Below are 24,984 nucleotides of genomic sequence, written 5' to 3' on the forward strand. Positions count from 1 at the left end.
AATACCATAAGAAATCTATAAGGTAGAGATATCTATGAAATTTGTGTAATCATTAAGGGTTTTATCGTTCCTAATAAATTTTGACAAGTTTAGAATTTTTACAAAGACGTAGGAAGTTTGCTTGTTAAAATAATCAATTGATGCTCGAGAGAGATTAGTGATTAAATTAGTAAAACTTGATTATCAATAATAAGAAAGAAATTTCGATAGGATTAATTCAATTAAGAAATTCATATAGGATTAGTTACGGCGAAGTCAGGAATCTTAGGATTCATTAAACTTGATTTCAACACCTTTTAATTATTTGCTTGTTTGTTTTAAGTTTTTTAAGTTTTGCAAACTTTTATAATTGAATCCTCGAACAGATAGTGATTTAATAATTTTGTATTTATTGATAATTTTTACTAATCCTCATGGAAAGATACTTGTTATGATTCATGCACTTGTGATTTTGACCGAAAAATTTTTGGCGTTGTTGTCGGGAATTTTAGATAGAATTATTAATAATATCAGCACTTGTTAAATTCGATCTAATTTAATTTATTTTGCCTTCAATTTTTAGGTGTCTAACTAGTGTATGCGAAGCAATAAGGAGCTTGATCTACCACCTTATAATCTTGAGATTGAGAAAACTACAAAGGAATTAAGGAAAAAAAGCGAGATACTCAAAAAAATTCAAACACCATGGCAGACAACGAGGGTGCACTTGTTATTACTTGTTATCTAATTTGATTATTTTATTACTTGTTACGATTCATGCATTTGTGATTTTGACCAACATGTAGAAAAGGGTGCATGCTTTATATAAAAAAAATATGTGCATAAAAAATTTGTCTAAATAAAAAGTTTGTGTGTCTTAAGAAGTCAAGGCTTAAATATACCAAGAGGTTAACTATTCGAGAACAAATGATCCTGATTTGCAACCATTTTAGCCATGCCCGAACATCTAGAATGTTTTTTATTTTTTAAGATTTATTGCTCCATCATAAATTAATTAAAAGAGGGTGAGATTTTATTATTTGCATCAATTCTAATTGAGTCTTCTTTCTGTTTATACCCAGTAATTTATGAACCAAAAGAAAGGGAATGATTTTATGGATCAAAACATGTAGTTCAAATTGTATAACATGATTTGCGTTTTGGGACATGTTATTTATATCTCCCTGTTATTGTCTAGGTAAGAGCCCGTCGAGGATTCCACCATCGTAATTGGCTGTTGTTTTGTAATGATTTGTCTATCATCATAATTAATATTTCTTTCCAGACATCGCCTTGTAGTGCTTGTCCGACGACATCGTACATGGTATTTATTGTCCTCTAGTGTTTGTCTATGCTATAATTTGTGTTTTATCTTGCAGTGTCCGTATGGTGTCATAATTGTGCTTGCTAGTCCTTGTAAACTGTGCCTTAACATGCATACCTGTCTATTTTATAAGTATATAATATTTGTATTATCCTACCTATATAAACTATTAAAGTTAAATAATGTGCATATTATTTATAATATTATAGGTCAGATGATGGCTGTAGGTTTTTAAAATCCGGTCAACTCAACATATTTTATATAAACTATTAAAGTTAAATAATTGTTATATGTTTTTTTTACAATTGATTTAATTGATGTGTTAAGTTTAAATTATTTATTATAATTAATAAGAAGTTTTTGGCTAATTATTGAGTTCAAATCTTATTTTTAATCAAGTTAAATCTATAAAAATTAATAATATAAACTTAACTCGTGAAAATATGTAATATCTATATATATAAAAAAATTACTCCGACTCAATATATCAAATGAAAAATTAGATTTATGATTTAGGAATAATTTATAAAATATTAAAAATTAAATTAAATATAATTATAAGTTCAAATCCAAAAAAATTATATCAAATGACATCCAATTTGAAGACTGTTAGATAATAATATAAATCATATCCTGGGATTTCACCTGACAGCTTAAACTATTGGGTTGAGATGGTTCTTTAATATGGTATCAGAGTTTTGACCAAGCAGTCACGAGTTCGAATCTCACAATCTCTATTTATTTGATAAAAATTAAGCATAAGGTACTGTGAACATGTGAAATCTCACCTATCTATTTAATGTTTAAGTTATTAAAATGAGATATTTTTTTAATAAAAACTTTTTGCATGATAAAAGACAAGTTTTACCGGAATAATAAAACTATCATGATTTATTTACTCTCCCCTTCTCTTTGCTTATTGTTTTCATTTACTTTACTTGTCAGTATCAAATAGGTCGACATGGCATGAAAGTCTCCTAAAGCTAAACAATATGTCGGCCTGAACAATACTAAAATAAAAAGATGCAACTTCTTTCTTCTTTTTTTAATCATAACACTTAGTCTTATTATTTGATAACAAAATTATCATCGCTCAGTTTATATGTTAATTAAAATTAAGTTATGTTTTAAAATAATTTTAAAGACATACTTAATATGTTTAAAGACTTTGTTTGGATACTAATTTTAAAATTTGAACCCAAGAAATTTAAAAAGAAAATCCCATTAACTATGAATTAACCAACCCCTAATTAAATAACTCATTATACGTTTTTAAGCTTCAAAATTAAGAAAGGTTTCAGTTCAGCCTATACTTTGCATGCTGGTGTGGTTTGTAATCACTTGGTTTAATTTATCAGTGCCAAACTTTGATCTACAAATTTAGAGATCCTAAGTGAGGTTGACAAAAATGGAGGTCTTGTATGAGACTTAATTTCACGTGGAATTAGTAATAATCACATCACTTGTTCTGGATCGATGTATGCCGAAGTAACATGATTTTAACAGAATCATTTGAAAGAACATTGTTTTACCATGTACATTAGAAACATTAGAAAGAGATCATGCATGATTACAAGCATCACTTTCTCTTTAAGGACACAAATGGGGAAAACTTGTTAGCTTCTGCAATATGCAGCCAACTTGATATACTTGAGCTCTGTAAACAACAGGAAAATGGCAGTTTAGTTTTAATGCTTTCATAATGTTTGGACATTAAAGACTTCCTGTTCTTAAAATCATTGCAACTGGAAGGATGTCGTGCCGCTCATGAAATCACCTCTCCTCCACATTTTTCCCTGCCAAACACAAAAACAAATTCAAGTTACAACTTGCATACATGAACAGCAGGATCATAGAGTTAGACAAACTGGTTATTGAAGCCATAACAGAATTAAAGAGTTCCATTTTCTTCATGTAAAACAATAAAATGAAGTACACTGCTGAAAGATCACGCAGTTCATGATATATATGTGGTAAAACCAGGAGCTCCCTTCAGTCCAATGGGCGAGCAAAGCATGCGGAAGGAGTTGCTCCCACACCATGCAAGTGGCCAAGCTTAACCTCTCTTCGTCAAATGTTAAGCATTGCCTAAATGCATGAGATGGCAGCTCTAGCCGCTTCTCAGCCCTCCGTATTGGACTAAAAGGAGCACCTCAGCCCCTCCATAATGTAAGAACATGCCCCTCCTCTAGCTATACATCTCTTTCTCTTGATAGATAGATGCTAGTAACAAGGTTTTTTACTCTTTTGTTTTCCTGAATTTAGTTTCAGAATAGTGCAAGGCATGTCTATTTATACAAGAAAACAGCAGGTTCCATTGGAAGAGAACATGATTGATTGGAATGGAATCTTCATACTTTTGGGCACAAAATGCATATGAGAGTACAAACATGCACCTTGGTTCATTCGATAGTACAGATTAGCTTTACATCATGCTGATGAATTGATATGTTTGCCGGTTTGTTTTTGCTTACCATTATCTTTTTTGCTTTTTTTTTTTTTTTTGGTTGTTCGGTTTCCATTTGTTTTAACAAGGAATCAGTCAATGAATAGAGGAAGTAATTGCATAATTAGACATTCTACTATTTAATTCAGTGAATGAGGAAGAGGCGTGTCGAAATGAAAGATTCTAGCTTTTTTTATAGGAGTAAATATTAATAGTTTTAATTATTTTATCGATGATTTTATTTAAAATATTTAATTTAAATTTTTTATTTAATTAAAAATTTTCAGAAATCATCAAATATTACTGATGACTTTTCAATCCGTTGATAATTCTGGCTGTAATATTTAATTTAAATTTTCAATTTAATAACAAATTTTCAGAGACCCGTCAAAAACACCGATGACTTTTCAATTCGTTGATGATTTTGCCTATAAAAAACAGTAATTAACAGTGCAATTAAAAAATGAATAATTTTAGAGTTATTTAGAAAATACCGAAGAAATTAATTCATTGGTGATTTCCTTTATAATTGATATAATAAATAGTGCTATAGAGAAGTAAACAGTTTACAGACAGATTTTACCGACGATATTAATACCATCGGTATAAATGACACGTTATCGTATTTTTTTGTTTTGTTTTAATTCTTTCTTTCCCACTATAATTCTTTCGATATATATCAAAGAAATATTTCTGTCGGTAAAATTCATTGCACCTACATATTAGTTACGACTCTAATGAGTGTTCAATATTTAAGAGAGCATTGACCATGCATATTTTAAGAACAATGCTTTGATACAATATGAATTTCATAATTATAAAAACTTTACAGTTTCTTTTGTATTTGTCTTTACTCTAGATTTATTAATCTAATATTGTATGAATATTAAAAATAAATTAAAATTTTATTAATAATAAATATATATTTACATTAATATAATAATGTCACGTATAACCAACTGCTTATTTACATGACATAAAAAATTATAATATATTATTAATTAAATTTAAATTTTCTCATCAACTGAATTTAATTTATCATGTGATTTGGTTGCAGACGTAGGTAAAGAATTATATCATTTAATTATTTATTAGAAATTTTAATTTTTTAATATTTTTAATTTTTTTTGAATTAATTTAGTATTTAAAATTTTTAGAAGAAGATTAGTGTGAAAGTTTAAATGAAATTATTATTTTTGATATTATAACAAAGATTTATTGAATGATTCAACTGAAATAACTCATGGATCTGCCACTACGTATAATAAATGAGTTTGTTCTCCCGCTGTACTTGAATCCTTCTCTTCTAGTTCAATTGGTCGATGTTAATTAGGCTAGCAAGCAACTACTCTCCTCCTGTAATTCAATTGGTCAAATGTTATTTACTTTTTTGTTTGGTCAAATTAATGTTAATTTTGCTTTTTGATTTCGATCTTCCTAAAACTCACATGTTGGTGATCATCCTTTGATAAGAGTGAGTTTATTTTTTTTTTTAAAGTATTTTTTATTTATAAATATATTAAAATAATATATTTTATATTTTTAAAAAATTATTTTTAACATTAATATATTAAAATGATTTAAAAATACCAAAAACCATCAAAAATATATGAATTTAAAGTAAATAAAAAAAATAAAAAAATTTAATTTTTTCTAAAAATACTTTTAAAACTCAAAAATAAATAATGCCTCCTCTTCAACTTCTTCACAGATCGAATGAGTTCAGATTCTCTTTTTTAAAATTAAACAGAAAATCTTTGCCTTGCCATTTCCATTTTCTATTTGGATATTTGTGATTGCAAAGCATTATTAAAAAAAAATCAAATTTTAATAATAATAATAAAAAAAACAGATTGAAACTAATTCACAGACGGTAAAGTACACTACCCACCAAACACTGAAAGGCAAGCTTTAGCTACGCGCATATCTATCTCCAAGATTTTACCTTGTACCAACTGCACCCCAATCGTTAGATTAGGACACCTGAACGGTTTTGATAAGGTTTCCAAAACCCTGGTTCTTTGTCTCTACCATGCCTGCAACACCCAGGTTATAATGCAGATTCTGTAAGGAAAAAGAAGAGATTTGTGGCTGGACATGATCACGGCTTGTTGAGCAGTGTAGATGAGATCATGAATCATGACATATAGCATGAGTTGTTGAGTTTCGAGGAGGGCTAGGTATGTGGCTGTGTGATTTAGTATTTGTCCCTTCTGGTGCTCGGATTCGGATTCTCTCTTCGTAGGGTTGGATAAACTTTCCACACAGTGTGCTGCTACCCATAGAAGTTAAGGTCCTAGCAGGAGAACTGTTCTAGTTCAGCCCATGTAAGGCTATAAGGAGTAGAATTGGCTTGCAAAAGATTTGGTGGAGACTTGGAAATGACTCCCAAAGGGTACTTGGTTTTATTTTAATATTGATATGATTCAAAATTTAACAGTGAAAGGCTGTCAATGGCTCTCGAGGTTTCACTTCAGTTAACCAATGGCTTGGGTTAATGAGTATGACTTTTGGATAAAAAGGTATGTTTTGGTGGAGCATTTTAAGAATCATATTTCCAAGAGATATTTCCTTCGTAATGTTATAATTATTTATTTAAAAGTATTGTACAAAAAAAATAATAACTCCTACAATGTTAGACTGGATTAATGATTTATATATGGCTTCTCTCAACTTTCTATATAAAATGAGAGAATTTTATGGACAATTCTCCCAAACCAACAAAATTCAGCAGTGGAGGAGTAAATGTTGTGGAGTCTGAAAGAAAGAAAGAGAAGGTTTTAAGGGTAATCATTGATAGATTGTATGACAATTAGTGCAAATCAGATGTCTGTCAACAAAAAATAAATCAGGTTCAAGAAAGAGTGATAATTTTTATAAGTTCTACAAATTAATAGGACATAACATCGATAAATATGAAAAGTTTCACCAGAAGGTTATACAAATGATGACTTGTGATCTATTGCAAATAGAGAATGAGGAAAATGCTATAGGTATGATAAGTTTTCAAGGAAATAAAGTAGAAATGTGTAGGCTTCAACATACCAAGAACAGTCCACTAAAGCTCATCCTAACAAGACCTGTTGTTACCTACAATGGGAACTATAGTGCATTGCCTCATAATTACAGAAATTCCCCCAATATTGAGTGTCATACTTCCATGTTTCAAAACAAGATTGTTGGATCCACCAAAGCTCGTCCTAACAAGACCTGTCGTTTCCTACAATGGGAATAATGCATTGCCTCATAATTTCCACCATTAATCCTAATAGATCTACCATTGTGGGCTAAATTAATCCATATACAAAAACTGACCCAAAACCTTTATTAGTAAGCCTAAACCCTGATCTAAACAAGACTTGGATCCTAACTGAAAACAAAGTATTAACTAAACCCAAACAAGCCTTAGGTTGTAGCTAACAAAATAAAAATAAAACTTATAAGTTCTAAGTCTTTATCTGTCGTTAAAAGAGAAGAAGAAAAGAAAATATTGTAGATCTGATACAAGACTTATTTATAGCCTATAATGTTACCGTAGGAACTAAAGGAGAAGTTGTTGTCCCTTTAGTTTCCAAGTTAGAATTGAATTGTGGTCTCAACCTTATATTTATCCTTCTTTTGAAAGGAAAATGATGTTGCCTTTAAAGCTCCTCTTTGCCACCTCTTGGTATCCTTTCAATATTAGAAAATATAATTAATTTATTGAATTATTCTTCTTGTATAACAAGGAGACTGTGTCGGCCATATGTTTCCTAAGTCAGTTTGGATTACTTTGTTTTCTCTATTGTGTTTTTTCCTCTACTGACATGGAAATAAAATAAAAATAAATTTTTTTAATATTTAAAAGAAATAATCAATGTTCCCACATATAATAAAAAATCCAATTCTAGTTAGGACTTCACAAAACACATGAAAACATCACATAACAAGGTTGGCTGAAACTTATACAAAAATGGCAGCTTTATTGTCGAAACTTCATAACCTAAATAAACATGGATTGGGCCCCTCTTACACATGGATTAAATGTATTAAGGCCTCCTCTTAACGCTCCAAAGGATCCCCAACTTCTTCCTTGGCCAAAACTTGTACAACCAGTCCATTCAATGCTTCTTTAAATGCCTTTATTTTGGACCTTGTGATGGGGCCATTTAGAATATATAATGGGTCCTTAGTGTTTGCGGGCTAGTCCGTATCATCCCGTATTTCTTCAAAATGATTCGACCTCAAATCAAAACCTGTGTCAAATAAAGTAATTTCAGCAACATTAAAGGTAGCACTAATACCATACTCACTTGGAATATTAACTTTGTAGGCATTGTCATTGATCCTCTCTAAAACTTGAAATGGACCACACCACGAGGCTGTAACTTTGATTTCCTATGTTTAGGAAATCATTCCTTACACATGTGCATCCAAACCCAATCATCGGGTTGGAAAACAATCTAGCATGACAGTTCTAGTGGTGGATTTCTGGGAGGGAGAAGGGAAAGGTTGAAGATGATGGTTTGCTTGGTCTAGAAGGGCAGCAGTAGTGATGAGGAAGAGAAGATGAAATGGGCAAAATAGTTGCCCCAGGGTGACGACAGTTGGTATTGGTTAATTGGGTGTAGCATTTTTTTGTATTATTTTTTTTAATCTCCCTCATAAATTCTCCTCAAATCCCCCCCTTCCCATTTTAATTATATGTGTAACCACCTATTTATAGGTGGAAATCTTTTTTTGGCTTAAAGGCAAAACAAACTAAGATCAACCATTGGATTTCAAGAATAAATCATTACCATTCATATGCTAATTTGGAGACAAAACAAAGAAAAATAGACCATTGGATTCAGAGAATACAACCTATTTATTTTTTTTATTTGCAGTTGAACTCCCTCATGAAGTTGTCTTACTATCTTTGCCTTCTTTTCACCATTTAAACTTACCATTTTTTTTCCAAAGGTATAGGTGTTAGTGGATTAAACTCATAAATAATTTCAAAAGGAGAAAAGTCAGTAGTCGAATACACAATTTTATTATAAGCGAACTCAACAAAAGGAAAGCATTCTTCCTAACTTTTCATATTCTTTTAAATAACAACACGCAAAAGTTGGAATAAAGTTTTATTCACTACCTTAGTTTGCCCATTTGTTTGAGGATAACAAGTTATCGAAAATAAGAGTTTAGTTCCCAACTTTCCCCACAAAGTCCTCTAAAAGTAGCTAAGGAACTTAACATCTCGATCTGAAACTATACCCCTAGGAATACCATGCAAACATACAATCTCTTTAAAGAACAAGTTTGTGATATGAGATGCATCATCAATCTTATGGAATGCAATGAAATGCATCATCTTAGAAAATCTATCAACCATAACAAAAATAGAGTTTCTATCTTTTTTTTACTTAGATAAATCTAAAACAAAGTCCATAGAGATATCTACCCAAGGTTTAGTGGGTCCAGGAAATGGTGTATATAATTCATACGATTATACTCTAAATTTTATCTTTCTACAAGCAATGCATTGTTCATTGATTTGTTGCACATTCCTTTTCATCTTTGGCCAATAGAAATATTCATACAATAAATCCAAAGTTTTACAACCCCAAAATGACCTATTAAATCATCCTTATCTGCTTCACGAACAAGCAATTCATGCAAAGAACTAGCATGAATATACAATCAATTCTTTTAACTAGTAACCATCCATCAAATAAAACTTACCAAAAGTTGAATGTCCTCGTGCATTATATATTTCGAGAGTTGTATCATCTTCTTTGTGGGTTGTTTAACCACGTGATCAAGAGGATCACATCAATCAGGGACTTGATTGAAGAAATTCAAAACCAAGGACCAAACTAAAAAAAAGTGTGTGATTGTAGGGGCCAAAATTGAGCAAATTAGGGGGGCAAATTGGAGAAAAGTGAAAGTTTGGTAATCAATTAAGGGTTCAAATGCACAAATGAGAAACTGAGGACTAATATGAAAATGGCGTTGAACTTTAGGGCTGATGATTGAATTTGGCAAGGAGAAATTGCACGAAATTAAGAGTTCGGGAAGTAATTAGGGGTGAAATTAAAAACAATTAGAAGAAAATGAAGTAAAGTGAAAATTTTCAAATCCCAAATTAAAAACCCTAATTTATAGGGTTTAGCCTAGGTGACACGTCGTTCAGCCACTGTTTAGCTTTTTTCAGCAGTTTTGGCTGATTAAGTAGGCACTTTCAAGTAAATAAATGTAGCATTTTCGACCACCTTTGGGGCTGTAATCACCATTATTCAATTAAGAAATACCCCCTCTATAAAAATTAGCTACACTCATCAAAAGTTTACATCCCATTTTCTTCAACGAATTCAATAAAATCTTGTCTCCAATAAGCCATCACTGCATTTTCAAATTTTAGGCTAATCAGGTTGGCACTTTCAAACGAATAAATATGGAGCTACAAACCTCCAAATTGAGCAAGGATGAATCGAAATGAAAGGTGTGCTTCTCCTCTACCAAGATCAAGTGGTCTCCAATGATGTTTACATCGGAGTTGCTTTGACGAAGCCTTGAAAATGGATAACTCAGTTATCGATGGTCGTGATACCCATTTTGCAAAACCATTAATTGTTTTCATATGTTCACACTCCAAGCCTTCTCAGTGGGTTCTTATCAAAATCTAGCCAAGTTTCTCTCAAGATATGTAGTGTTCTTCGTGTTCTTGGAAAGAACATTGCCTTAGCTTTATGACTTATACCAGTTTTGATCTAATTCTTTGCACATAAACCTTCAGGCAACTTGATTAGTCAATAATATAGGGTTTATTTGCATTAATAACATGTTTTTAATACGTTTTAATTCTAGGGTTTCGATTTTGAACTAAAACCTCTTTTGACAAAATCATGGTTTTTTAGTGTAATCAAAGTGAATAGATGCTAGATTATTGATCATTACATGATTTCAAACTTGTATGTGTCTTTGGTATGTCCATTTATGGTTTGATTTGGAATCCACATTACTAGGTTCATGTTGAATGTTCTGTAGTGTTCTTCATGTTCTTTATTTACTAGGTTTTGATTCGTTTTGATAAAGAGTTTTTGATTTTTATGCCTTTTTTAAGTTTGATTCATTTTGGATTATGGTTTAAGTTTCGGTTTGATTTTCAGGTCAAACCATTGGACTTTGGTCCGGTTTATGGTTGAACCAAAAGTTTTGGGTCAACTTGGTCAGGTCAAAACTGGGTCAAAAGTTAAAACCCTATTTGGCTGGAAAATATTTTTGCTATAGGTTTTTTGGCTTAAGGGTGTATTTGGAAAACACCCCCCTAAGACTATTTTGACAGTTTTGATTTTAGAAAAAATAGGTTTTTATCAAACTGGACCTTAAAAATAATAATTTATGCTTATTACATACAACTCAATCCTTACAAAAAATTGTTATAAAAAAAATTATGTTTCTTTGTATTTTTTTTAATTTTACAACAAGTTTGTAAAAATTCTTTAAGGATTTGGTCAATATTTCAATAACCCTAAAATTTTAATTCCTGAAAATCAATGGTCAATATTTTGGTATAAATGTTGGATTACTGGTAGGCTAGTATTTAAATATCAGGAGTTGACTAGAAAATTCTCAGAATTATTTTGGATATTCCACAATTTTAATTAGGAGTATTTTTCATCACAATATACGAGTTGTAGAAAACACTTTCACCTTCCAGAATAAGTGAACCCTATCAGAGCACCTACATGGATTCTCCCTAAAAGAATTTACCTGGGCATACGATCCCATAATAAATTTAAAATGTCAGATTCATGAGCGTAAATCTTCATAAGCCCATAATCTTTATCTTGCAAAGGTAGCAATACCTTATCATAAAAAAATCAAGATAAAACTTAAGACTATGAATTGTGAATTTATTGAATATGCATACAATAGTAGTGGTTATCAATTTTTTATACATAAGTCAAGTATGAAGGATATTTATTCTAATACTATTATGGAATTAAGGAATGTTATATTATTTGAGGATATGTTTTTATGGAAGAAAATACGAGAAAACGGTTCACTTAAAAAAACGATTGAGGCTAGCTCAAGTAATCATCATTAATTAAAAGATGATGAAGTTAAGCTTAGAAATAGAACAAAAATGACCAAAACATTTGGTCCTGATTTTTTGGCATACTTATTAGAAAATGAACCTCAAACCTACTCTAAGGCAATGTCTTATCCAAAAGCTTCTTATTGAAATGAGGCAGTCAATAGTGAAATTGAATCAATTATGGATAATCATACACGAAAACTAATGGATCTTCCTCCTAAAAATAAATCATCAGGCCATAAGTGGATCTTTAAAATGAAGATGAAAGTTGATGATACTATTGATAGAAATAAAGCTACACATATTGTTCAAGGTTCTAAACAACAAGGTGTGGAAGATTTTGGCATATATTCATATGTGTCAAGAATAACTTCCATACGAACATTAATAGCCATTACATCTATTAATAAGTTTGAAATATATCAAATGGATGTAACAATAACCTTCTTAAAATAATAACATTTATGAGGAGATTTACATAAAACAACCTAAGGGGTTTGTTGTCAATTGACAAGAAAAGAAAATCTGTGAACTTGTAAAATTATTATATCGTTTGAAACAAACATCTAAACAATGACATGAAAAATTTAAAAAGATTATGTTGTCAAATAAATTTAAAACCAACAAAGTTAATAAATATGTTTACGTGAAAAACACAGATAAAGGTTATGTTATTGTATATCTCTATGGAAGATATGCTTATTTTGAGTAGTAATGATCACATGATCATATCTACTAAGAAAATATTAACTAAACAAGTTTGACATGAAAGACTTGGGTGTTGCAATGTCATACTAGGAATAAATATTTCTAGGACATCTGATGAATTGATATTGTCTCAATCTTATTATGTTGAGAAAGTTCTCGAAAAAAAATTTGGTTTGTTTTTTTATCAAAAACTGAATAAATCAAAATGCTCACCTCTATAATTGCTGGAAAATAGGGGCAGTAGTTTTTTCTCAAAATTTCAATTTTCAACCCACTTTTTACCCAAAAAAACACTATAAAAACCTTAATAAATCCATTTATGGCCTCAAACAGCCCAAAAATCGGTTCAAAATCCAAAATCAACCCGAAAAAATAAATAAATTCTTAAGCTTATATCTACCATCTCAGGTGATGCTAATATATATATATATATATATATATATATATATAAACACCCTAATAGAACTTATCAAATAAAACTTACTGACACCAAGATCGACCATTTAGAATACCAGAATCATTGTCAGTTTAGACTCTCTATCATAGAAATCCAATAAGTCTCTCTCTCCTCTACCAAGCTGGGTACTAAAAATAAAAGAAAAACAAAGTTTTACATCAAAATTGAATCTTAGAAAACTCAAGGGACTAGAAAGTGATCATTTGAGAAATTGAAAGACTAAATTAAGCATTTCAAGAAAAATTTAAAACCACACTATTTTTTACGTCTTTTCTATCCTGATCCTCCTTTTAATTTTACCATCGTTTAACCAATAAAATACTACTGACCATCAATTTTGCAACAAAATAACTTAATCAAAAGAAATAAAGTTCGTTGATAAATAAAAAATAAAAATCCATTGCTTCCATCGTATGTATAATATGCCACTTCAGCGAGGATAGTGTACAAATTATATAACAGCATTTACTACCTCTTATATGAATCATTAAATCGAACAAAACAAAACATCTTGACTTTCCATTGATAGGTTGCAAGCATACTATTACCTTGCCCCGCTTTCCTTCAGCCTAAAGGTATATTGATTTTTGGGTTCTTCTTCCTACTTTTCTCTAAATCAACATGTACACCCTCGCATGCATTTATTGACTCTTCTTTCTCCATGCTTTTACTAATTGTTTGATTACTGTCCTTTAATTAAAGATGTTGGTGCAGAATCATAATCTACCTCATTAATAGGTTATGGGCTTCGCTAGTCTTCTCCCAATAACGCACTTTACTGGCAAAACAACAGCCGATCAGCATGTCCACGTCTGTACCTGGTGCCACCTCATGCCAATATTAGATCGCATGGCCAAGAACCAGACAGTAAAAACATTGAAAAAGACCAGAAAGTCTCAACTTATGCTGGGATCCAATCCATGCGGGCCACTTTTCTTCGAACGTCATAGAACTTTACCAACGAAGTCCGAGGGCACCCATAATGCGTTGTTGAAACTATGATTATCAAAAACTTGAATTTTTTTTACTTTAAATTATTTTTATATATATATTTCTAGATTGTTTTGATATACTATTGTTCAAAATTATTTTAAAAAAATAAAAAAACATTTTAATGTAATTTTTAATAAAATAACTATTATCACACTCTCAAAAATCCCTTTAAAATATTAAGCAAATCTCGCTTCATTGAAGAAGATGAACCTTGTCCCACAAAATATATGGAACTCCAAGCTGTTTTGACATGATATCGAGTGCTTGAAGGAGTCAATGTTTAACTCCCTCATTAGGGATTTAAATTTGGAAAAAAAAGAATCAGACAATAGTGCCATCATTTGCAAAAGCCAGTTCGCATACAAGAGCAAGATGATCACTTCCCCATTTCTGCAAGATGAGGGAGAATTAAGGACACAGATTCAAAATGCAGTAAGATAAATTTGAGACTAACAAGCTAATAGAGTGCATATAAAATAACTATAGGGACACAAACGATAATTGTGTAGCGGATCAAAGATATCATGTCTGACTAACTGAATGACTGACTGCTTTATTTCAACAGAAGGCGACAGATCAAATTTGCATTTGAAAATTAAAAGTACCTCATTGGGAAGCCCTGCACTTCTTCTCAAAATATTAATTGGTAAGGTTTCAAGAACTCTCACAGGAATAAGTCCCTTTGTATGCCTGTGAAAAAATTGAAATCAGGACAAAAAATTGGAGATGCAGGCTGTGTATTCTGCATGTTTATATTATGTGATCAGATTACCATATGTAATCAACAGTTCCCATAAACTTGGAGTGGTACGAAGTTGCCAAGGGTTCTCCTCGGTTGTCTCTCAAGCCATGGCTCCCCTAAAGAATGTAACCAAGTTATATTATAAGAAAAACTTTTTTTTCACCTATATTTATTTCTTTATAGAAAATAGCTACTACAGATGGCCACTGCTTGGTGTAGTGGTAAAAATTTTGGACTTCAATCTACAAGAAAGCAAGTTCAAATATAGACAGCCACTTCACTTCATTGGAAATAAAAGGAAGGGGAAAAAAAAGAGATCTAAAAGCTTACCGGAACCCCAAGATATGCACTATAGAGTTTTAATTCGTGTTGAAGACGTGTGAGTTCTTCACTGCCAGTTGCTAGTCTTAATTCTTCATCACTCCATCTATAAATCAATGACCTTGAGAAATATTCACATGACACCGTACACCAGTAAGTTAAATGAGCCATTACTATTTCAGTGATCAATATTTCAAAATAAGATGCTAATTAAAGATAAAACAAATTTGCATCCATGGGATCTGAATCTACAAGCTTAAATGACATCCAAAACGGCATAATTTCCAAATATTTTTAACCTCGCCACATTTTCATCCTGGGATCTCAAGTCTTTCTGCTGTGGTGGACATTCAAGCTGCCCAGAAATATTCCTACGGTCATGTAGCAGGATTTCCAACTGCCAAAATTCATGCAGCACGTAGCAAATGAAGTTACAACTATGGGGTACCTAGGCATCCAAGTTGAAATACAAATGATGAAGAAAAAAACCACGACCTTGATGCAGTACAATAACAAAACTGACCTCAGAAGCAGTGAGAAACTGATAAATAGCACTCTGATCATCAGACAAAAACAATACTGAAGTTAGAAGTTCGCACTGAGGTTTACATGGTATAGGATAACAGTCAAAATAATAATTAGGTTGCACAACCTCACCTGTGGTAAGCTATTTAGATCCCCACCAATTATAATAGGTATGTTGCCCCATTCTTGTGATAATTTGTAGGCTTTTTCAAGAAATATTCGAACCTGTATCATGGAGGGGTAAATACATATTTAAGATATCATGTGTCAAGCTTCCAATAGTATAAATAATGATGGTCACTGCTTGGTGTAGTGGTAAAAATTTGTAGGCTTTTTCAAGAAATATTCGAACCTGTATCATGGAGGGGTAAATACATATTTAAGATATCATGTGTCAAGCTTCCAATAGTATAAATAATGATGGTCCCCCCCCCCCCCCCCCCCCCAACCATCCCAATGGGAAATAAAAAAGGTAACACCATCCTGTGCACGGAGAATACATGCAGAGAGGTATATAATCTGTGAGATGCTCTTGGTTTCTTCATAAGGGGGGAGAGGAGCATTGAATACCTGACCTAGCTTGATATCTCCACGGTTTGGGTTGAAGAGTACATGTATATTTCCAACCACTAAGCTTCGCCTTTTTGGGGATATTGTCCTATATATGTGGTGACATGTGAGTGATCAACTTAGTCATATGATTTCAAGAATAACAACTGATTAAGACAAGAGTTTAAATAAGACTTGAGAGATCAAACCCCTTTTTAATCATAAGAGGGGGGGAAAAAGTAGATGCTGCTGTTTCAGGTCAATTATAAAATTAACTGCAGTTGAATAAGAAATTATTGCAAACCATTAACTTAAAAAGGAAGCCAAATTCTCATCCTCTTTCATGTAAACAACAGCACCCCAACGTGCAAGATCATTAAGATGATGTTTCCACGATAAATATTAAATTGGAAGCACAAGAAACACACACTCCAATATAAAGAGCATAAGCTTTAATGAGTGAAGAATACAAGTATATCCAGCAAAATGAAAACCCTGAATATTACTAGTAGAGAAAGTGTTTGTTAATGTCAAATTGTTTCTTGAACACCTTATAAGAAGCATAAAGATTATATGTGACAATTTAGAAAATCCCAGCATATTTTTGGGTTATATAGGAGCCGTTCATTAATTCACATTTCATATATGCCCAGTAGTTTTTACACACTAAACAATGGAGCATAATGTATTTGAAACTTACTTTGATGCTTCTGTACACAAGCCAGTCCCCGATTGATTTTCATTCATCTGCATATTTCAGGAATTGGAACCAATGAAACCAAAATAAGTTTAACCATTGCCAAGAAGTCTGTAAATAATGAATATGCCTCCCAACAACAAAATTTTTCTCTTACAGTCATAATATATAAAATCAAGGGATGCATAGTGGAAGAAATAACATAAAAGAGACATGGTGGGGACTCTAGATCCGAGACAGTTCACACATGAGTATAATTGAAGATGACGGAAGATTGCCCAACCCTAAGTTATTGGATTTTACTTGGGTTTATTACTAGGCTTAGTTTGTTATTTTGTTGGACAATTTTATTTAGTGGGCTATGAGCTCAATTGTTGGTTATTTTAGGGTTTTACAATTTATATATTCCTTTTCTATATGTTACAGAGATAATGATGAATTGATAAAAAAAGTTGCATACTTTTGTTTTTCCAACCCCCATTTCCTTTCTTTTTCTTCTTCAACCCCTTTCTTCTAATTCTAAGTTTTTCTTCTTCTTTTATTTTATTTCTTTTAAATCTCTTTTGTCTCACATCAGCTTTCATAGCAGAGCACAGTTTTTTTTTAGTTGTAGCTAAACGATCCATCACAATCACCAAAATTCAATCACAGCTCCTAAACCCTAAAATTTATAGGAAGCTCTCATCAAAAGTGAACTAAAAAAAGGTGTCAAAAAAAGAAAAGAGCGTTTCTTTTGCCTTTTTGTTTACAATCAGGAGAAAAAAAATCAGATCAATTTTCCTGTTTGCATTGGAAATCAACAAAAGATCCCCACGCACCATTGGCAGCTCCACTAGCCACCCTGCCCACCTATAGTTGAACCCATCCACCACATCCATCAGAAAACAAACCATAATGGCCACAACCACTCCCAACTTTAGCCCAAAAACCATACCTTCACATGACACCAAATAACCAAACAACTCTGCCACCAGCCTAGACAACCGCCACTAGCCCGAACAACCACACCAACAGTGACCCATCACCAGCTGACTATCTTAACCACTACAAACCACCAACACACCACTGAATTACCACCACAAGATTCTATTAAACCCTTATCCAAATAGACCTCCAAACCACTACAGAACCTAATACTTGTAGAACACAACAATCCCAAAGAGAAACCACCATAGAACCCAATCGCTCTCTTCAAACGTCGGAGATAGTCATCAACAAACTAGTCCAACAGCACACCAACAGTACACCAGCAGCCCTCCAACATCCACTGGTGTTGAAAGAGAATAACAGAAATACAGGACAACCACTAGCATTCTCTTTGGCCTGTTTATATGCAGCATCCAGCTTCTTATTCTCGTTAGGTGTGCTTGTCCACACACTATATCGAATGCTCTTGTGGATGTTATACTCATGAATGATTTAATGAGCCTGTCCACACACTATATCTAATGCTCTTGTGGATGTTTTACTCTTGAATGACTTAATGACAACGAACTTTGCATTTGCGCATTCTTTAGCGAATTCTTCCTAGGTAGACTTTTAGTCTGGATCAAATCAAAGTATGGAAGAGAGAGGCGTGAGAAAGAACTGCCAAATTCTCTTTTTAATTTATTGTTGAATTCCATAACACTGTTTTATTTTATTTTGGGTAGGTCATGACTATATGATTTGGTCAAATTCATATTCTTTCACTTTTAAGGGTATAAAGATCTAGCTCATTAGATTACCATCAAGACCTAACAGCAGGAACAAAAAAAGAGAGAGAATCTGAAAGAAAAAGGACTTGATGAATGAGTTTGAGAAAGAGATTAAAGGGAATATGGTGTATCTACCTTAATGATAGAGGAAGTTTCAAGAAACTCTTTAGTGAAACCACTTGAAGTAGGTGTGTTGTTGGAAGAGTTTCAAATAGTTGTCCTCCTAAGCTCCTTGATTCCATGCCCTCTACGCTTAATCTCGAGCATGTCAAATATTTTAAGCAACCTCCTAAGCTCCCTAATGTCTTGCATCCTATGCTTGACATCCAACATGTCATAAATTTTGAATAACTTACAAAGCTCTCTGAATCCTTACCTCTTATTCATAATAAGAAAGACAAGGATGGCCTCAATTCACTAGAATGTGTTCGATCTATATCCACTCAGGATTCGAAAAATGCTTGTTCCATTCCCCATATCCCCAATCATAAAGTGTTCATGGTCACAATCCTGTAGATCTTCTTCCCATGTCTCCTTACTCTAAATGTCCAAGTCAACTAAGTATTTTGTATGTAGATTTCATGATTTTCATATTGAGATTATAAAACAAATTCGAGCAACTAATGAACAATACAAATTTCAAGCTGATTTACATAAGTTTCATGATGCATTTAATATTAAAGATTTTTTCATGTTAAACCTAAACGGTGTATACTCTTGAAACTAGTAAAAAATTGTAGACGAGCAATGCTAGACCATCTAAAATGTTACAAATGGTTGAATCAAATATTTTATGTCATTAACCTACCACCAAATTTTAGTATTAACTCTACTTTTAATATTATTAACTTGGTTATTTATAAATTGCAACATCTTATCCCAGATGATCCTTTTGAAACCCTCACCCCATTACCCTTATCATTAGCACAAAAGGAATGTATTAATGCTATTTTGAATGCAAAGGTTATTTTTACCAAGGATGGTGAAGTTCAACGAATCTCAATTCGTGAGTTAGACGACCAGATTGATTCAGACTGTACTTGAATTATAAGGGAGACATTGCAACAACTTGATTTTGATCCTTAGGAATCTTATCAAAGCCGCCTAGAGCTATATTCAACGAAGACGAGTTTTCCCAGCCCTGGAAAAGATGGCAGAGACACCAAATCCGAGACAGCTCATGCATGTTTATAATTGAAGATGACGGAGGGTAGCCCAACCCCTATGTTATCGGATTTTACATGGGTTTATTATTAGGCTTAGTTTATATTATTTTGTTGTACAATTTTAATTAGTGGGCTATTGATTGTGCATCAAAAGTATCATTAAGTCTCTTATTTTACATATGTATTTATTGTTTTTATTTGGGTTTTTTATAATAATTGATGTGCTTTTTAGTAATGAAGTTTCTTTTAATGTATCGATAGGTTGTTGGAGCTTAAATGAATTATTTCAGAAAATTTAACGTCGGAATTCGGAACAAAGAATTGAAGAGAAATTTAGTTGAAGATTGAAGCAAATCTTGGTTCAAATAAGTGCTCCAAATTTGCCCCAAAAATCAATTCTATTCCAATCCTAGAAAAGATTATCATATGATCTTATTCAAGCCCCAACTTGCCTTATGTTGTGTGCAAACTCCAACCATCAAACACTCAAGGTTTCAATGTCAATCTTAGCCCAAATAATAAGTATATTTGTATCCTTATATGATGCTTAAATTCAGCCTCCAAATCAGTCCAAGCACAATCCATGATCTTACATGTCCACACAACAAATAACATTTGATTTATTTTGGGTAATCCATTAATCTAAGAGGGCAAGCACATGGATGGAAAGCTGCAGGGGACATTGTTACATTATTTTGGGTCAAAAAGAAGAAAGAGACAGCTCATAAAGGAGGAAGAAAAACGTGCACCAAAGTGTTCTCCAAGCTGGCCTGATTTGATTTTCCAGAACACCTTTCGGTGTTGTGCCCATAACTTTTGACTCAGATGTCCAAATGAGTTGTTCTTTAATGATCTGGAAAGCTAACAGAATGACCTATAAATATGTCTTTAATAGCTATCTCCAAAAGAGGCTTCTAAGAGGGTCAAATTGCTGTCCAAAGTTAGCGTCATATTTGTGTTAGAATTTTTACCGAAATTGTGTTGTGTTCTTCTTTATAGATTTCAGTTCTTTAGTTTGTAAAACTTATTATTTCAGTTTGATTCAAGTTATTTCATGTTTATTAAAGTGTTCTTATATATAATCATGGTTGGTTAATCTCTTTTTTAGATCCAAATCAAGGATGATGGTGATTGAGGTGAATTCTTTAAGATATGAATGAATCTTAATGTTTATCTTCTCATTTTCTTCATGAATGTTTTATTATTGCAAAGAAATTTTAGAAATCATTTAGGTAATGTTATAATCTTGAATTTTTATACCCAAACCTTAGTTTTGGTATAGAGATTGTTTGATTCAATGTCTTACTTAATATGAAAGTACTCGTTCATTCTTAAGCAATAATCAATCTTCATCTTTTTAAACTTCATTGTAATATCTTCCGACCTAATATCAACTTTAAAAAATGAAGATTTATTATTGCTTAAGAATGAATGAGTACATTTCCATTTTACATATGTATTTATTGTTTTTATTTGGGTTTTTTATAATAATTGATGTGCTTTTTAGTAATGAAGTTTCTTTTAATGTATCGATAGGTTGTTGGAGCTTAAATGAATTATTTCAGAAAATTTAACGTCAGAATTCGGAACAAAGAATTGAAGAGAAATTTAGTTGAAGATTGAAGCAAATCTTGGTTCAAATAAGTGCTCCAAATTTGCTCCAAAAATCAATTCTCTTCCAATCCTAGAAAAGATTATCATATGATCTATTTCCATTCTTCATTCTTAAGCAATAATCAATCTTCATCTTTTTAAGTTGATATTAGGTCGGAAGATATTACAATGAAGTTTAAAAAGATGAAGATTGATTATTGCTTAAGAATGAACGAGTACTTTCATATTAAGTAAGACATTGAATCAAGCAATCTCTATACCAAAACTAAGGTTTGTGCATAAAAATTCAAGATTATAACATTACCTAAATGATTTCTAAAATTTCTTTGCAATAATAAAACATTCATGAAGAAAATGAGAAGATAAACATTAAGATTCATTCATATATTAAAGAACTCACCTCAATCACCATCATCCTTGATTTGGATCCAAAAAAGAAATTAGCCAACCATGATTATATATAAGAACACTTTAATAAACATGAAATAACTTGAATCAAACTGAAATAATAAGTTTTACAAACTAAAGAACTGAAATCTACAAAGAAGAACACAACACAATTTCGGTAAAAATTCTAACACAAATATAACGCTAACTTTGAACAGCAATTCGACCCTCTTAGAAGCCTCTTTTGGAGATAGCTATTAGATACATATTTATAAGTCATTATGTTAGCTTTCCAGATCATTAAAGAACAGCTCATTTGGACATCTGAGTCAAAAGTTATGGGCACAACACCGAAAGGTGTTCTGGAAAATCAAATCAGACCAGCTTGGAGAACACTTTGGTGCACGTTTTTCTTCCTCCTTTATGAGCTGTCTCTTTCTTCTTTTTGACCCAAAATAATGTAACAATGTCCCCTCCAGCTTTCCATCCATGTGCTTGCCCTCTTAGATCAATGGATTACCCAAAATAAATCAAATGTTATTTGTTGTGTGGACATGTAAGATCATGGATTGTGCTTGGGCTGATTTGGAGGCTGAATTTAAGCATCATATAAGGATACAAATGTACCTATTATTTGGGCTAAGATTGACATTAAAACCTTGAGTGTTTGATGGTTGAAGTTTGCACACAACATAAGGCAAGTTTGGGCTTGCAATAAATCATATGATAATCTTTTCTAGTATTGGAATAGAATTGATTTTTGGGGCAAATTTGGAGCACTTATTTGAACCAAGATTTGCTTCAATCTTCAACTAAATTTTTGGGGAAGGTTTATTATTAGGCTTAGTTTATGTTATTTTGTTGGACAATTTTATTTAGTGGGCTATGAGCCTAATTGTTGGTTGTTTTAGGGTTCTACTATTTATATATTGTTTTTCTAAATGTTTGCGAGATTATGATGAATTGATAAAGATCGTTACAGACTTTTGGTTTTCCAACCATTATTTTTCCTCTTTTCTTCAGCCCTTTCCTTCTAATTCTAAGCTTTTCTTTTTCTTTTATTTTATTTCTCTTAAATCTCTCTTTTGTCCCGCATCAAGACATAAAACCATAGATGATATTAATGAAATCATCAAAAATCTTCTATTCCTCTATGCATTTCATTGAGTTATTCCATCCAAAATTTTATTTAAAATTGTAATGCTTTAGATGATGCTTGAACAGAGGTCACAATTCATGCAGTTGCAGCTGTACCATCATAGACCTTGCAATCTTTGACAGTCCAAACCACCAAGAGGAGCTTTCAATGTTAAAAAGAGCCAAGTTATCATATTTCCATAACTTTTACCAACATGAGCACAGATAAAACTCAAGTCTTAAATGCATCTAAAACCAAAGCTGTAATGCATCTAAAACCGAAGGAGGAAGAAGAAGCATTTACTGTTGTAACGATCGAAAATAAAAGGAAAAACATAAATAAGAAAAACTAGTTACACGTTGAAAAACCAACCCTTTGCATACCTTTAAAACACAAAATTGAGCAACATTATTTCGAAGGCCAAAACTCTGGAACTCAATATGTTCTTCATGCAAGAGGGTGAATCTGTAAGGAGAATATGACTTGCTAAATGTTGTATATACAAAACAAACATGAAAATAAGGAAATGAACAGGTACATTTTCTGGACTACAAGCAAATCTGTAGTCTACATTCTAAAGCAACATGGTGGTAGAAACTCAAACTTATGAAAATGCAAACATGCGTTCTCATGGTAGAAACCCTTACAATTTATCTTTCCAATTTATCTCAACTAAAGTAATTAAAAGTTAAAACATGATCAGCCTTAGAAACCCTTACAATTTATCTTTCCAAAATACAGCACACCCATCACATGCTTCGCCCGTTCGAGCCTAAAGTAAAGGTAATCAATAGAACCGCTTTAATAAAACTTAACAAACAATACGAAGTTGGGAATAACTATTTCAATATATACCTTGTAAACACCTCTAAACCCATCCTTCTGTAGAAGATCATCTAAATCATCGAAACGATCGACTTCCTACAGCAGGAAAACTAGATCATCAAAATTACTAACAAGCATTGCTAATTAATACGATAAAAAAAGACAAGTGAAGTTCGACCTGCCTGAAAACAGAGTATCCCTGCATTGTAGTGATGCATCTCCTTACATATAAGCTCTTTTCGCCGTTCCCATTCCATGAATTCCAACGGAATTTTGAAATATAAATCCGGATGCTTTGATGCATTTTCAACACCTAATATATTGTATGAAACAAACACTACTCTATCTGCAGAATTAAAAACATAAAAACATTAAATAAAAAAGTAAGTATCTGTCTAATCCTGATATATAAAATCAATACCTTCATAAGCTGGGGAATCATGACAAGAGAAGGTCCACTTGCGGTTATATTCAAAATTACTGTCGTAATTATGACTTTTCTTGCGCTGAATTGATTGGAATCTATTTGATAAAGAGACTGAGTTTTGATTTGAGTTATGAGGTTTAAGAGTTAGGGTTTTCTCAATTTTGGAGACTGATTTTTGCTTCTTTCTGTGATGGTATTGTCGTTTTTTATGAAAGGGATGCTTACGTTTGTATTTCGAGGTGGCGCTTGTGAGCTCCGTCGCTGGAGCTCGGTGGTTTAGGGATCTCATCTTAATGGATTTTTTTGTGTTCGCGGTGGCGCGTGCCTGGAGGTATGGAGTGGCTGTAAGGATAAATAATGGAGGTGTATTAATGCAAAATTTGATAGTGCAGACTGCAGATGGGCTAAAGGTGGAATTGGTCCTGCTTTTATCAATTTTTCTTATTTTGATCTCTTTACGCTTTTTTATCATAATTTTACCTTCTTACTTTCTAGAATCTATTACATTTCACCATTGACGGGAACCAGGCGTACTGTGGACTGCTACCGTGCGCCATGTTGGTGCATCTTTTTCATTGTCCTAAGTGATTGTTGATTTTGGTTCCCAAATTATTATTTTTTTTTATTTCATCGTTCCATATTATCTTTGCATGATTTAAACCCCAATAATTTCTTTTGATTTATGTGCTCCATTGTATTTTTCTTTGAAATATGTCTTGTCTGTAGCTTGATGCTCGATTTTGCTTAATTGGATTTTAATATTATTTCAAAAATAAAAAAAGACAATAGGGGCCAATTTTAACATGGAAATAAAGAGGCATCCTTTTTTCCTTTTCTTATTGTTCACATGGCATGTATAAGTACATTTTGGTCCCTGAATTTTTTCACTTTTTCTTTTTTTGCATGTGTTTTGAGCTTTTTCACATT

The 24,984-nt window shown here is 32.1% G+C and overlaps 1 protein-coding gene across 3 annotated transcripts; it reads right to left on the reverse strand.

Annotated features, from left to right (window-relative positions):
- Positions 1-14,136: 14,136 nt before the first annotated feature.
- LOC7490076 (carbon catabolite repressor protein 4 homolog 5) lies at positions 14,137-24,469 on the reverse strand. Of its 3 annotated transcripts, XM_052446087.1 has the most exons (14): positions 24,052-24,469; positions 23,809-23,976; positions 23,661-23,722; positions 23,525-23,577; positions 23,189-23,270; positions 16,807-16,853; positions 16,128-16,215; positions 15,690-15,782; positions 15,556-15,588; positions 15,332-15,429; positions 15,042-15,153; positions 14,742-14,827; positions 14,575-14,659; positions 14,137-14,359 (listed from the first exon to the last, which is right to left on the reverse strand). In XM_052446087.1, exons 1-14 carry the CDS (start codon positions 24,344-24,346, stop codon positions 14,291-14,293), a joined length of 1,371 nt encoding a protein of 456 aa, XP_052302047.1. In that variant the 5' UTR covers positions 24,347-24,469; the 3' UTR covers positions 14,137-14,290. The 3 variants fall into 3 exon arrangements, with proteins under 3 accessions (XP_052302047.1, XP_024437524.1, XP_052302048.1); XM_024581756.2 differs by lacking the exon at positions 24,052-24,469 and having other exon boundaries at positions 23,661-23,726; positions 23,809-23,957; XM_052446088.1 differs by lacking the exons at positions 23,525-23,577; positions 24,052-24,469 and having other exon boundaries at positions 23,661-23,726; positions 23,809-23,957.
- Positions 24,470-24,984: the final 515 nt, after the last annotated feature.

The sequence above is a fragment of the Populus trichocarpa genome, chromosome 12 (assembly GCF_000002775.5).
Source record: "Populus trichocarpa isolate Nisqually-1 chromosome 12, P.trichocarpa_v4.1, whole genome shotgun sequence".
NCBI classification, from domain to species: domain Eukaryota; kingdom Viridiplantae; phylum Streptophyta; class Magnoliopsida; order Malpighiales; family Salicaceae; genus Populus; species Populus trichocarpa.